Source organism: Motacilla alba, chromosome 1 (genome assembly GCF_015832195.1).
Source record: "Motacilla alba alba isolate MOTALB_02 chromosome 1, Motacilla_alba_V1.0_pri, whole genome shotgun sequence".
In the NCBI taxonomy this organism is placed as follows: Eukaryota; Metazoa; Chordata; class Aves; order Passeriformes; family Motacillidae; genus Motacilla; species Motacilla alba.
The window spans coordinates 68641865-68655234 of record NC_052016.1 but is presented as its reverse complement, the minus strand read 5'-3'; the positions used below and the strand labels follow the sequence as shown (position 1 = coordinate 68655234).

The following is a 13370-nucleotide window of genomic DNA, read 5'->3' as shown; positions in this document are numbered from 1 at the left end:
ATGGCCCAGTGACATAAAATGTTAACTCTACCTGATTTTATTTTCTTCTGCTGTCACAGTAAAACCAATAAAATAGATTGTAAATTCCATCCTCTTCTGCTTCTATATCAAGCCCTTTGGATAAGACAGCCTTCAGTTTCACTTTACACTGAAAATGGATGGAGTGTCACCATTATTCTTTACACTGAGTCTCTAGGGATAATCAGTGCCATATGACTTATGAATGCTGCACTGTCAGAGGAATTTTCACATTGGTAGCCTAGATCTGTGTTGAGAAATAGTCTGTAAAACCCTTAGGTATCACTGTCGTTTGGAGGGGGATGTGTCCAATTTAAAGGCAAAAGTTTAGGGCCATTATATGAAACCTACTGCTTTGTAGGACTGCTTTATAGGAGAAGTGCCAATATTGTTGCTTATTTCTTGCATTGAGAAGTACTGATAGCTGGAAACAATGTGTTTCTTATTAACAAAAAAGGTAAAATCTTAGTTTAAGATTCTGGGAATTGTAAAGAAATTATTATCTTGAACCTTGCCTTGAGAAGGAAGAAGACAAGTATGAGGAAGGAGATCTTATGTAATTCAAGAAATTGATGAGAAAACAGGGATAGGGAAAAATAAGATAAGCAGCTGATTGAATATTTTTTTAGTATTCCTTGTGTGTGTGTAGTAAACAATGTGCAAAGTATGTCTGGAATGAGAATTCGGTGACCTAGTATATAAGAAGGTCAAAATTTCTGTTGAAAATACATGATCAGTAAGGCATAATAAAAGCCAAGTCTTTTGTATATGATCTACAGAAGCTGTTTCCTGGAAGCATTCAGCTGCAACTAATGAACTGTATTAGGTTAGTATACAGGAGTGTAGGGGGTATGAATATTGGTATATATTAAGTATTTCAAAGATTTTTTCAAAATTGTTGTTTTCCTGCAAGTTTATCATAGGCTTTTATTGATGTCAGCTTTCAAATATTTGCACCAGAAAATTAGATTTTTCTTGTTTTGGTACATCCAGAGTTATACAAAATTTGTGAACTACTTTCATTCCTTTGCAACTACTGGGTCATAAACTTGTATTAGTTTTATAGGATTTGGTATATGAGTTGACAGATGTGATATATGATGACACTTTATCTTTTATTGCTTACACATACTAGTTATTTGGAAAGGATGGGGGCAGTTCCTATTAACCACAAGATGGGATTTCAGTTGCTTACCCAAGTGTCTCTCATTCATTCATTCATTTGCTATCAGTTATAGCAGATATATTGCTTCTTCAAGCCTGTCACACCAATAAATCATTTCAGAGCGTATGCATTTGTACAGTGCCAAAGTGTACCATGAATTTTAAGGGAAATCTTCTATTTTTCTTTTCAATCAGATGAGCAACGTGAAGAGACTACGGCCACGGCTCAGTGCTATTCTTTTTAAGCTTCAGTTTGAGGAACAGGTGAACAACATCAAACCTGACATCATGGCTGTCAGTGCTGCCTGTGAAGAGATAAAGAAGAGTAAAAGCTTTAGCAAGCTACTGGAACTAGTATTGTTAATGGGAAACTACATGAATGCGGGTTCTCGGAATGCACAGACCTTTGGATATAATCTCAGCTCGCTATGTAAAGTGAGTTTTGAAATGTCCATATACTGCATAAATACTCTAGTTTTGATGTTCTTCCTGCAATTAATTATTTGCTTACTATTCTTTTTCCTTATTTTTGGCATTAGTTGATAGTTTGAACAGTACAGGTAATCCATGAATAGTCATCTTAATACTGGTTTGCATTTAATCACTTTTAAATTATTCTATTTTGAGGGAATAATAAAAAACCCAAACTAAATAAGGTTGTGTTAGGACCCGATCACTGTGATAATAGTAGTTTTGTAATTTTAACATGTCTGAGCGCTTCTAAGACATTTATTACATTTTAGTATGTTTTCTTTCTTATGTTTTCTTTTGGACATGAATTTACTCCTTAAGTGATTCTCTTATGTTGCTCAGTTTCATCAGTTTCTTGGTTCTTCTGATTTTTCTTAAATTTTCACTCTTTCAACTTTTGCATAAGGTTTATACATGAAAGTGTCTATACTTTTTTGGGTGTTCATTTATAATCCATTCTAATGCTAATTACTGTTCCCATATTTAGTGTTGTTATTTTTTTTCTGTGCTCTCTGGGAGACTGCTGAACAATCTTCAGAGCACATGTAGTTCTTACAAGGAAGGAATTATTTGAAACTTTGTATGTACTATTTGTCTTTCTGTTTCTTTATCTTTTTGCACAAGAGAAAACACAATATGTTAACTTCTACATTCATGAAATTGATCATCCTTATTCTGCCATATTTCAGAAGAATTCTTTCACTGTGTGTTGAATGTGATGCCTATGACATAAATATTCATAAAGAATAAGTTATATTCTTTCCCTAGTCTAAAGTAAGCATTAAGCATGAGTGATCCACCTGATGAAGTGATTGAGTTAAAAAGACAACTTGCTGAGGAACATATTCAGAAGGAAGATATTAAACATTCTTTATCCAATTAGGTGCATTTATTTAAGTATGATTTTACAAGAATATGTTCTATGTCTGGTTACAGTCTCTGTATTTTTAATGCACAAGATAAAAAATATATTTATGAAAAGAATGTGAAGGTAATTGATATAAACACTTTGCAGATCAGGATCAAAAGTCAGAATTTATCTTGGAGATATAATTTGTTAAGATCTAGAATATGAAGATTTTGAAGATAACCATGGAGTACTAGATATAGGAAAGGGAATTGAAGTGTATACATAATGAAAGTATGGAATGATGACTATATTAGTTCTTCTACATCAGAGAACAGCCATGAGTAATCTCAGGAGATACAGTATTGATATGCTAATACTCAGTTATTAATTATTGATGTATTAAAATGATATGCATGTTTATAACACAGTTTGTATTTATAGCTAACTATTGTTACGTATCACAGTGTATTACATGTACCACAGTGTCACATTGTAGAAATTTTTTGTGGTGTTATTGAGACATCCTTCAGTGAGATTCCCAATACAATACAAGTAACGTATTTTAAAACATTGCATACAGTGAGGTTCCTAGAATATATTTTTGGGTTTTGATATATATATGTTCCATTTCCAGTTTATTTGGTGTTATTTATCCAGTTTTCTGAAGGAAAACATGCATGCTCTGGGAGAGTATATCTCAGCATAGTAGCATTTTGATCTTTGGAAATAAACAATTTTGGAGTTAATTATGAAAATTCAATACGGTGTTAAGGACTTGGTGCCGTGATATTCAGATGGACAAGTCTTTGTGTAATTGTGGCAGCCCTTTTTATACTCGTGTTTACTTTGTGCCTACATGCTTCTACACTTATCCAACGAAATTTTTTATGCAGAAATAGTTGTTAAGTAGTGAATAAACACTTTCATATGTGATGTCATTTTCTATTTATAAAAATGTCTTCGATTTAAATGAACATCTCATTTGAAAGACTACTACAGAAGTTTGTCACTTGTCAGTTGTTAGTGTTTTTACTCAAGTATCTGCAAGTTTTAAATTGACCAGGCTTGGAAATAATTTTATATGTATAAAGAGTCCAGAAAGAAAGCTTTACACTTAAGAATTTTAAGTCAGCATTTTTAAACAATGAGACTTATGAACTCTTATTTACTGTATTGAGGATTGATAATGGAAACTTGTGCATGTTGAGGTTGTGTAGCTTCCACTACAGAAATATTTTTAGGTTAGAGTTAATTCTATACATAAAGAAGAAAATCATGTAATCAGTGGATACATGCATTATGCACAGTTAGATTTTGTTGATTTAACTACAGTTTTTCTTTTTTGCACTTTGACGTGCTTATTCACAGTTTTGTAAATACCCCTGTATTGTTGAAGTAATTACATTTAAAAAAAATATGTGTACTGTTTTTGAATACTGAACACACAAATTGTGTGAAATTAAAAAATACTTAGTGTGACCTTTGTAGGGATTTTTAGCAAGGGAAGAAATGAAACAGCCCATTGCTGTCTTTAAAAAAAAGTACTCTAATAGTTTACTCTTTCCTTTCTCAGATGAATAATTAGTAATATATATCAATTATTAAAATGGCCAGAAATAAAATTTTTCTCAGTGTTTTTACATTTCTTGTTTCCCCCTGACCAGCTGAAGGACACAAAGTCGGCAGACCAGAAAACAACACTGCTTCATTTTCTTGTAGAAGTGTGTGAAGAAAGCTATCAGGATGTCCTGAATTTTGTTGAGGATTTTCAGCATTTGGATAAAGCTAGTAAAGGTTTGTGTAACTAACTAAAAGTTGTGATTTTGACACATTACAGTGTCTTGTGTACAAGATGATGCTTATTTTTTACTAACAATATTTCAAAAATAGATACTAATAGTCAGTATCACAGATCAGTAATTTGAGCTGCGAATGGTCTTGAAGATACTTATTGTTTGGTCCTCCAACATTTACTACAGGACATCCCATTACATTTCTATTAACTTATTTTCTAGAACCATTTTCCATACTGGATTTCTTTTAAAAGTTCTTTTTTATTACCAGATCTTAATTCCAATCTTTGATCTTTTATATGGTAAGTGTATCACTGACCGTTTTCTAATTCAGACATGTAGAAAGGCTTACATGGCATCACTATATTTTATTTTATTTTTTTTTTAAGACATGGAACAGCTTTCTCTTCTCTACATGTATCTTTGTCACGCAACAGTAACATTGGAAGTCTGGAAAAATGTGTAGTTTCATCATGCAATATAGAATCTTTGTATAAGCATCAGCAGAGTTTTTTGAAATTACCTTCTTAATTAAAAGTGCCTTTTCCACATTTTATCTGTTTAATTAATTTAAACAGGAAAAGCACAGAGGTAGAAATTGATGGTACCTTAGCACTGTCCTTCTCTGGCAAGAAAAAGTGGTTGGATGGGCTCAGTTAAAATTTTTTTAGTTTATGTCAGTTTGGAAAATATCACAGTTTATCTATAATGTTTTGTGGAGTGTCACTCTCATATCTCAGTCAGTCTCCCTGCCACAAATTAGAACTTTACAAAACCTGCCTCTGATGGAGGACTTGAGATAGTGATCACTTACATAGAGTTCACTTTCTGCTTCTTAAAATTTCCAGTTTTACTTGGTGTATTGTAACCCTGGAAAAGTTCAATTATTTTTAAATAGCTGTCAAATGCTTCAAGTCCCACACCTAACTATTTATACTGGCAATAGAAACAGTTTCTGCTGTATGTTAATTTGGTGTGTTTGGCATTATTTTCAGTGTTAACTGGTCACTGATTTTTTTCCCATCACTAATATGTTATTGTATGTATTGTGGTTGAGTTTATTTTAATCCTTAATAGAAGGCAGTGTTTTCAGTGTAGACAGTCATCTTACATGACACTGCTGTTTTCTGGAAAAATTCTGAGATCTAGATCACTGACCATTCAAGGAGTAGCCAGTAAAATTATCAGTTAGCATAGGCTTTTTGTCCTGTTCCTGTTCTAGGCATCTGGTAATGACTAGTAGAGTCTTTGATCTCAGTCAGTATGAGGTAGGATGGAAATCAGTGATCATGTTTTCAAGTTTATATATTGAATTTACTATGGCGTATTCTGAGATGCATTTTGCATTTAAGTTTCACTGTGCGAAAAAGACAAAACCTTAAGATATCTTTAACAGATTAGGGTATCAGTGTGTTTGTTTATATTTGTTTCCCTACCTGCAAAACTCCATTCTGTTTTTGAAAGACTCCTGCTGCGCTGGAATTTTGGAAAACCCAGCAGATCACAAAAAACTGTAATTCATGGAGTTTTTTTAAACCTTTTAGTACTTCTGCCAAAGTACATTTTTATGAAGCAAGTTGATTTAATATGCACCGACTTTTGTACAGTAAATTTTTAATGAAGAAGCTATTTTTGCTTGAGCTTAGCAGAAGGTCAGTTATAAAGAAAGTCTGTGAATCTGTTCAGTCACATGCACTGTAATGGTCTAATGTATTACTGATATGTTGATGAAGTCTAACAAGTTGACCAAGAGAGCTGGAAAATGATAGCAGATATTACAAACCCTCATTATGGCTACCAGGAACAGTGATAGAGGGGAAGTTATCAAAAATCTTTTATATAGTCAGATATGTGTATTCCAGAAAAAAAACAACTTGTTGTGGTAGAACAGAGCTTTGGTATTGAGGGCTTAGAGGATTTCCTCCATTCTAGGATATTGTAATTTAGGGTTTAGTAGAAATAATCCATCCTGATTTGCATTCCTGGGAGGCAATTTACAATTCCAGTAAATCTGGAAAACCACTGGATCCAAATGTTATGTCTAAGGGTTACAGGCTGCTGATAGCACAGAAGGGAGGAAGTCAGCCTTGGTTTTTCCTGTCATCCAATAGAAAGGTTCCATTCACACATAAGCTGCTTTGTTCCTCAAAGTTGTTGGGTGAAGAGACAACATCGCTCTTTTCTGCTTTTGTGTCATATTAATATATTGTTCAATTTTTCCCTGAACCATAGAGATAGCATTTTGTTCCAGTACTTGTTTTTAAATCTTCTTCTCTAGCTTTTGTTCTGGCAAAGGTAAGGGCCTTGTACAGGTGGCAGAATTAAATTCCCTTCATGGTTTTACTGAACTTTGTTTTCTGAAGTAATTCTTAGAAATACTTTCCAAGAATAAATCAATGAAGTCTGATAAGAATATTCTATTCTCCTATACCTTTGTTGCAAGCTGATTTTTATTGAGCTGGTTTTATTACCTGCCTGCATATTCATGTCTTCAGATACAATAATTTCACATTTTTATCTGGCATAAAAGTATTATTTGCAGCTGTTCTTTAAATTATAAATCAAAATTAGTGTGGTAGAAAAATGTGTAAATGCCATTTGAACAATATTACTAGAAAACTTGAAGTTGCACGTATATATTTATACATAAAAATGGAGCTATACTGAGCACTTGTTAGTTTTGGCTCAATCATCTTTGAGTAATTGTTGAGTTTTCTACACATTTCTCAAAATAAGTTTCTTTAAGGATGCTTTTTCATAGAATTCTTCCTTGACGTGACTGTCATTGTATCAGCCAGCCTATTTGTAGCCTGCCTTGGATTTTTTTGTTTTATACTTGCTCATTCTTAAAACTTCTCTTTAAAGTTGTTTCTTATTCAAAATGGTTAATATTAGAACATTACAATCTTGAGCAACTAATTTTCTTTTTATACTTTCCAGAAGAAACATTCATGCTTCTTTAATTTCCTTAAACATTGTCCAGTGATCATACAGCGAGCTGTTAAAATGGCTTGTAAGACTTCAAGAGCAGAGTCAAGTGACTGCACCAAGTTAATGGTGATGCTAATGTATTTTATAGTACTTTATAAATTATTAAATATTCACAGTATGTAAATTAGTTGTCACAGGAAAAATATTTCTTAAAATCTAATTTTGAGAAGCAAACAGTAAGGGACATACGACCTGTGCAATTGAAGTTTGCTCCGGGGTATTTAACGTATTTATTTTTTGGTTTTGGTTTCTTTCCATTGTATGCTAAAGTTTTAGTTTTTACTTTTGTAATACTAGAAGTAGATTTAATTCACTGTTACAGTACATGAATTAAAGATACCTTTTTACTTTGAAGTGTAACAAATCCTGTTTTCTAAGTGCTCTTAGATCAGCAGGAGGAACTTTCATTGCAGCTAATGAGCTTACAGATATGACAGTTCCTGAAGATTTATATAATTAAAGCTGTCCTTTCTTTTAAACATAATGACTTCCCTGCTTTTCTGTTAGTATGTTCCAGACAAGAAATATTTTGGTAATTCAGTACAATTTACTAATTTCTTATTTTATGGTATTATAAAGTTTTATATTGCATTTATGCAGGCTGCTCTTTTACTTGATTGACTCTAATTTACCCAGACCTTACAGGTAACAGTGTATTGAGTCTTTCATATTGTATTAACACTGTAAAGCTGCAGATTTTCTTTTCTCTAAAAGACATTAACTCATTATAGCTTTACAAGTAACATACCCATTTTCTCTTTATTGAAACTTCGTGTGTTTTTTTAATAGATAATAGTTTCACTTCAAAATTAAAAAAGCTAGGAACCAAATTGAAAATGTGAAGTTTAAACTATATTAATGAAAAATAGGTTAACCCCCACCTATAAAACTTAAAAGACATTAGGGCAGCATGAGAGACAAATAGTAATATATATGTCATAAGAATTCTATATGTCATGAGGAAAGGGTGCTTTTCTTCTTAGAGAATTTCTAAGGTAATGACAGTTTTCTCAGTACTATTAAATAATGTATTTATGCTATGCATTGCTTGGGTTTTTATTTGGGTCACAAATTCGCAGGCTCTTGTTTTTAGGCCATCAGGGTTATATGCTCTGTAGGGGGAAAATGTGGATATCTGCTGAAATACAAAAAATATCAAATGAGTTACGCAGAAATCAATTGCAAGGGCAACCTTAAAATGGTAGAAAAGGCAATTAAAATAAAAAGCTGAATGCATTGTGCAGATGTACAGACCCTTGAAGGTGAGAAGGCTTAATTTTAATGAGTAGGAAGGTGCTGAAATTGCATTTAGATGTACATGTAGACTTGTGTATCTTGCTACCTCTATACCTCAAGGAGTTAGATCTTAAAGTGACAATATTGGGTAGAAGACTGATAAACGTGGCCATTTTTAAACTTTTATTTTTAACTCGACTAGACTGATGCTTATTGCCATTCTGTGCCAATAGTTCATTTGGAATCATTATTGATCACTCTCACTGCATATTCAAAACAGTTAGTTATTAACAATCATACCCTAAATTATCTGCAGGTATACAACATGCTGCAGTCACCACAGCACTTTGTGGTCCCCAAGGAAGCAGGTAGTGAGGCTCAAGAATTCTTCAGTAAGGGAAGCTGCAACTGATGCAAGTGTCTTCTTTGTGCTCCCTCCTCTGGATTTAATTTCTTCTTTTATAAGATGTTTTTTTCTCTTGGACGATCCTGGTCCACCACTGTACCATATCACTGTGTGCTGTGTAACACTGGGGGACCTTGATCCCTGTGCTCAGGGCTGGTGCTATATCCTGTTGCTTGGCCATTTTTTCCTGCTTGTCTTAGCAGCTGCTTCTTTCTTTCAGTAGCAGCTCGGGGATGAATAACTGACAATCAGTGCATTATCATTAAGGTGTTTCTGTTTTCAGCTGTTTCCCATGTTAACAATTTCTGAGCTTAAACTGACCATTATAAAAATAGATGTGGTGGCAGACTGCATTTCTCCCAGGAGACTCTTGAAGTTTATAACGAGTCCAGCAGCCCAGGGTTCTTGTGGAGGTAGTATAGTTGCTGTAAGATCTGAGGCCTCATAGTACTGGTGGTGGTACTGGTGAACTGGGTACAAAAATGCTTTCACATTGTTTACCAGTTACACTACATTGGTGTGCTCATATTTGAATTCAAGATGGGAGACCTAAATCCTACTTAGATGCTTTTTTTCATGTGTGAAACTAACGTCTGCTCTAGCTAGAGAAGGGAAAGTCTGAGTGCTAAAGAGCCAGTGGCATTGTCAGAGCTGTGGGGAAAAAAGAGATCTCAGAAAGAGTGTTGTATGCATCTTAGGCACACACACACACAGTGAGGAAAGGGGAGAGAAAAGGCAAGAAAGCCAGAAAATTGCTAAAGAGACAAGGGGAATCATTTTGTTGGGAGAAAAAAAAGGATTTTTTTTTATATTTTCAATGCCTTGTGACACTGACTATATCCAAGTAGATCTTATGCTACTGTTAATGGATATTTCAGACCTTTGCTGGTGTTTAGAGAAACACTCAATACTTTTCCTCTGCAATATTTCTTTGTTAGTCTAAATCCACCTGAAAATATGGGTGAGTTTTTTATTGTTGGTAACTGGGCTTTTTTTGGCTATGTTCTGTCATTTAACTTTCCTTTTAAATGCCGCATTTATAATATGATGACAATTTTAGAGAATTATTCAGTAAACTCATTCAGTCCAGTGTGATTTTCACATGGCAAAACTAAGAGTACATTTTCAGAATATTTTTTAATAATATGGTATAATTTTTTGTATCAGGCTAGATGTCAGTTTGTCATTGTCACCCTCTTAGAATAAAGGGGCCATAATAGCACAAGGGAAGCAAAATACGTGTAGACAAGAGGACGAACATCATGATTAGGAGATGGCAAGCAAACATCCAAGCAAATTATTATAGAGTGTGGACATGTAAGATGTCTGAAATACCGACTGATGCAAAAAGTAGCAAAAGTTTTGCAGCAATAAAAATGAGAGAACATGCAAGTATTGCTTCACTTTGAAGAATTATTTCTACTATTTAAGATTAAACAGGTATAGTTTCAAAGCTAGATTAAATATTATTTTATTTCTAAGCAAGAATAATGGTCTGGGGGTGGGAGAGATGGGAGTGAAAATTCTCCATAGAAATTTTTTGAAAGAAAAAAATTCAGAGTACTGTATTCTCATACTGTAAATACCAGTTTCATATTCTGCATCCTGAGATAATTGAGATAAAACCAGAAGTTTAGTAAGTACATTTTTATATCAAGTTTTGCTGTGGCTATAGTCATGTTGTGCATCTACAGAATATTTAAGAAACTGAAAAAATAATGATTTGAGCAATTTCATGTCTCTTTATCTGACTTTATCGATATGAAGGTGTATAAAGGAAAGAATAATCCAACACAGAGAGAGGTTAATGAGAGTATCATAAAATAAAAATGAATTTATTGGTAGCTTTGATTATTAATTTTTTTTCAATCCCATCAAATCTCTGTTGACTTTAATAAAGCACTTGATATTATGTAAAATGGGAGAATATTCATTAGAATAAAAAGTAGGGGAAACAAAATACTGTCTTAAAAGGAACATGGTCAAAAAAAATTGTGGTATTGCACCAATGAGCATGTCTGACACAGAGTTAGATAGTTTGCCAGATGAGAGAGTATTGGGTTGTCATCATTGAGTGATCCTGAGGAAGCAGAATAAAAGAAATGAAAATCAATAGCATGAAGTACAAGATCATGCATCTTGATACTGTAATAAGGGCTTTGGTAAAAAAAAAAAAAGGATATTTTATTGTAAGTTAATCAGATAAGGTATTCCCAGAATAACTGGAGAAATTGTAATGCAAGAATTAAAGGGCTGGTGAGTCATCACCTGAAACACTGCGCAGAAATATTTGAAAACAGAAGCAGGTGAAGAGGCTTCTGGTATAATTGTGATATTAGAAAACCAGATTCAGAAGCCCTAAGAACGAAGTTGTTTTAACCATGAAAAACAGATGGTGGGAGATCTAATTATTGCTTATAAAAATAGCAGGAGCCCTTCTGGAAGAGGACAGTGAGAGCTTAGGGGGTATGAGCAGGTGGAACTAGGAGGTTGTTTAGGCACACATGCATTGTATTCAGCAAACAGCTTGGCTTTGTGGGCTCAATGACATTCAGAACCCCAGGGTTTGACTTCGTTTTTTAACTAGCATATGAGTTGTGTACTTAAGTTTGGCTTGGGTTTATTTCTGAATCCCTCCAGGATTAGGGGTTAAAGTTAAAGAGTTGTTTTTTTATTTTCTGCCATTCTTCTATGTCCCTTCGGGTTTTACACCATGACTTTCAGAGGCACACAAGAAAAGATTGGCAATTATTTTATATGATCTTTTTTTGGAAGAGCTGGTAATATTTAGAGGTTTGATTTTTTTAATGTTTTCACTAAATTGAAAGCTGCAAAGACAATAGTACCAAACTTAACAGAAGCATATTGTGAACTAGCCTTTATTTGAAACTATCATCAGAAATATAGTCTTAAAGGGAAATATATAATAGTTATACACTGCTGAAATCAAAGGCATGCTGAAATCTTAAGTTCAAGAACAACCTAAGATCATAACAGTTCTTAGGTTAGATCTCTATTTTGTCCTCTTCAGGACCAAATAGAAAGATGAAGATTATTGATCAAACATGTAAATGTTCAATGTCAAAAAACCTGAAGTACTGGCATGAAAAACTGGCTTTGCTGGAAGCAAGAGCTTGCAAATCTCTTGTATAGGCTCTAGGCACTGAGTTATTTTGCTGGGTTTCTCATCTGGGTAAAAGAATGTAGCTGTTCCTCAGCTCCTACCTGCAACTGGTGTAGAGGATTTTTTGGTGTGTTGGGCTTTTGCATTGTTTTTAAATTGGTGTTCCTTGCCAGCTCTCATAATTTTGACATTATGTACTATATGTACTATATGTATACGTCACATTAATTTATACTATGAACTCTTTATGCAAGATAAATGGTCTTGTGAAGAGCCTAATCAATAGTTAGATTAGGCACAAGTTGTTGTATTCTGTTTTTCTTAGCATCAATGATGTAAAATGGTGTGTGCCTAACCCTCAGATGCTTCTCATGACAGCAGAAGTATGACTTTGTATTAAAATCAGGTTTCTGGGGCTGGTGAAGAGTGAAACACATCTTAGTCAACATTGTCAGCTTCTAATTTTAGCTATGCTCCCCAAACAAAACAATTTTTTAACTACTGAAGCCAACTGACCTAACTGGTGATGATTTTGGCTTACCAGTTGCTGACTCCAAATGTGCAAGTCTAACATACAATTGAGAAAATATTTCTTGAGTAACCAGAGGCTTTAAAAAATGGTGATTATAAGCAATTTATCATGTTGCCATGGATCATTTTATAGTTGTCTTAACCTTTTTGCTGTGAATGGGATTGTAGTTGCTATGCAGCATTTTGCTGTGGTCATTTGGGGACTCTGTCAGGCTTTTATCAGAGAAGAATGTGTTTATTCTATGTATTTTATGTTTTCTCTCACATAACTATTTGGTGGATGAAATTAGGTATCCACTGCAGATGGTAGTAACATCATAGGGATTCAGACTTTCTCCAAGGAGTTTTTTTTAAGATGACGATGAAGGTAACTATACCTTTACTGATAATTGCAGTATATTATGAATGAAATAAATAATTAAAAAGAAAAATAAAGTTGGACTAGAATTCACTGTGTGTTTTTACATCTTTATATATTGCTCCTATCAAACTTAAATAAATGCTAAGTTGACTTCATAAATAATCAAAAATAAGTTTTAACCGATGGCAATAATACAGGTCTAAGAAAGAATACATGCTAATTATCCTAAGATTACTCTGGTCATCTTGATGTTTCAATCAACTATTTACAGAGAACGCATTCAACTTTACATGCATTGCTTCAAATGGATGGAAGTTGTGTCTTTCTTTTCCTGGCAAAGAAAATTTACACTTTTTCTTCATCCTTCTGTAAATCCTTCTCTAAAAGGAGCTTCACTCCTTTCTTTTTCTTAAGTCCCTGTATTG

At 33.6% G+C, this 13370-nt stretch overlaps 1 protein-coding gene across 4 annotated transcripts in view; it reads left to right on the top strand.

The window, feature by feature from the left end:
• The window catches only part of DIAPH3 (diaphanous related formin 3), a 204823-nt gene that overhangs the window by 104247 nt on the left and 87206 nt on the right, over nt 1–13370 (top strand). For all 4 annotated transcript variants that reach the window (XM_038131457.1, XM_038131473.1, XM_038131466.1 and 1 more), the window contains 2 exons: nt 1378–1617; nt 4168–4297. In XM_038131457.1, coding sequence (XP_037987385.1) covers nt 1378–1617; nt 4168–4297 — 370 coding nt within the window. The remainder of the gene's footprint in view (nt 1–1377; nt 1618–4167; nt 4298–13370) is intronic.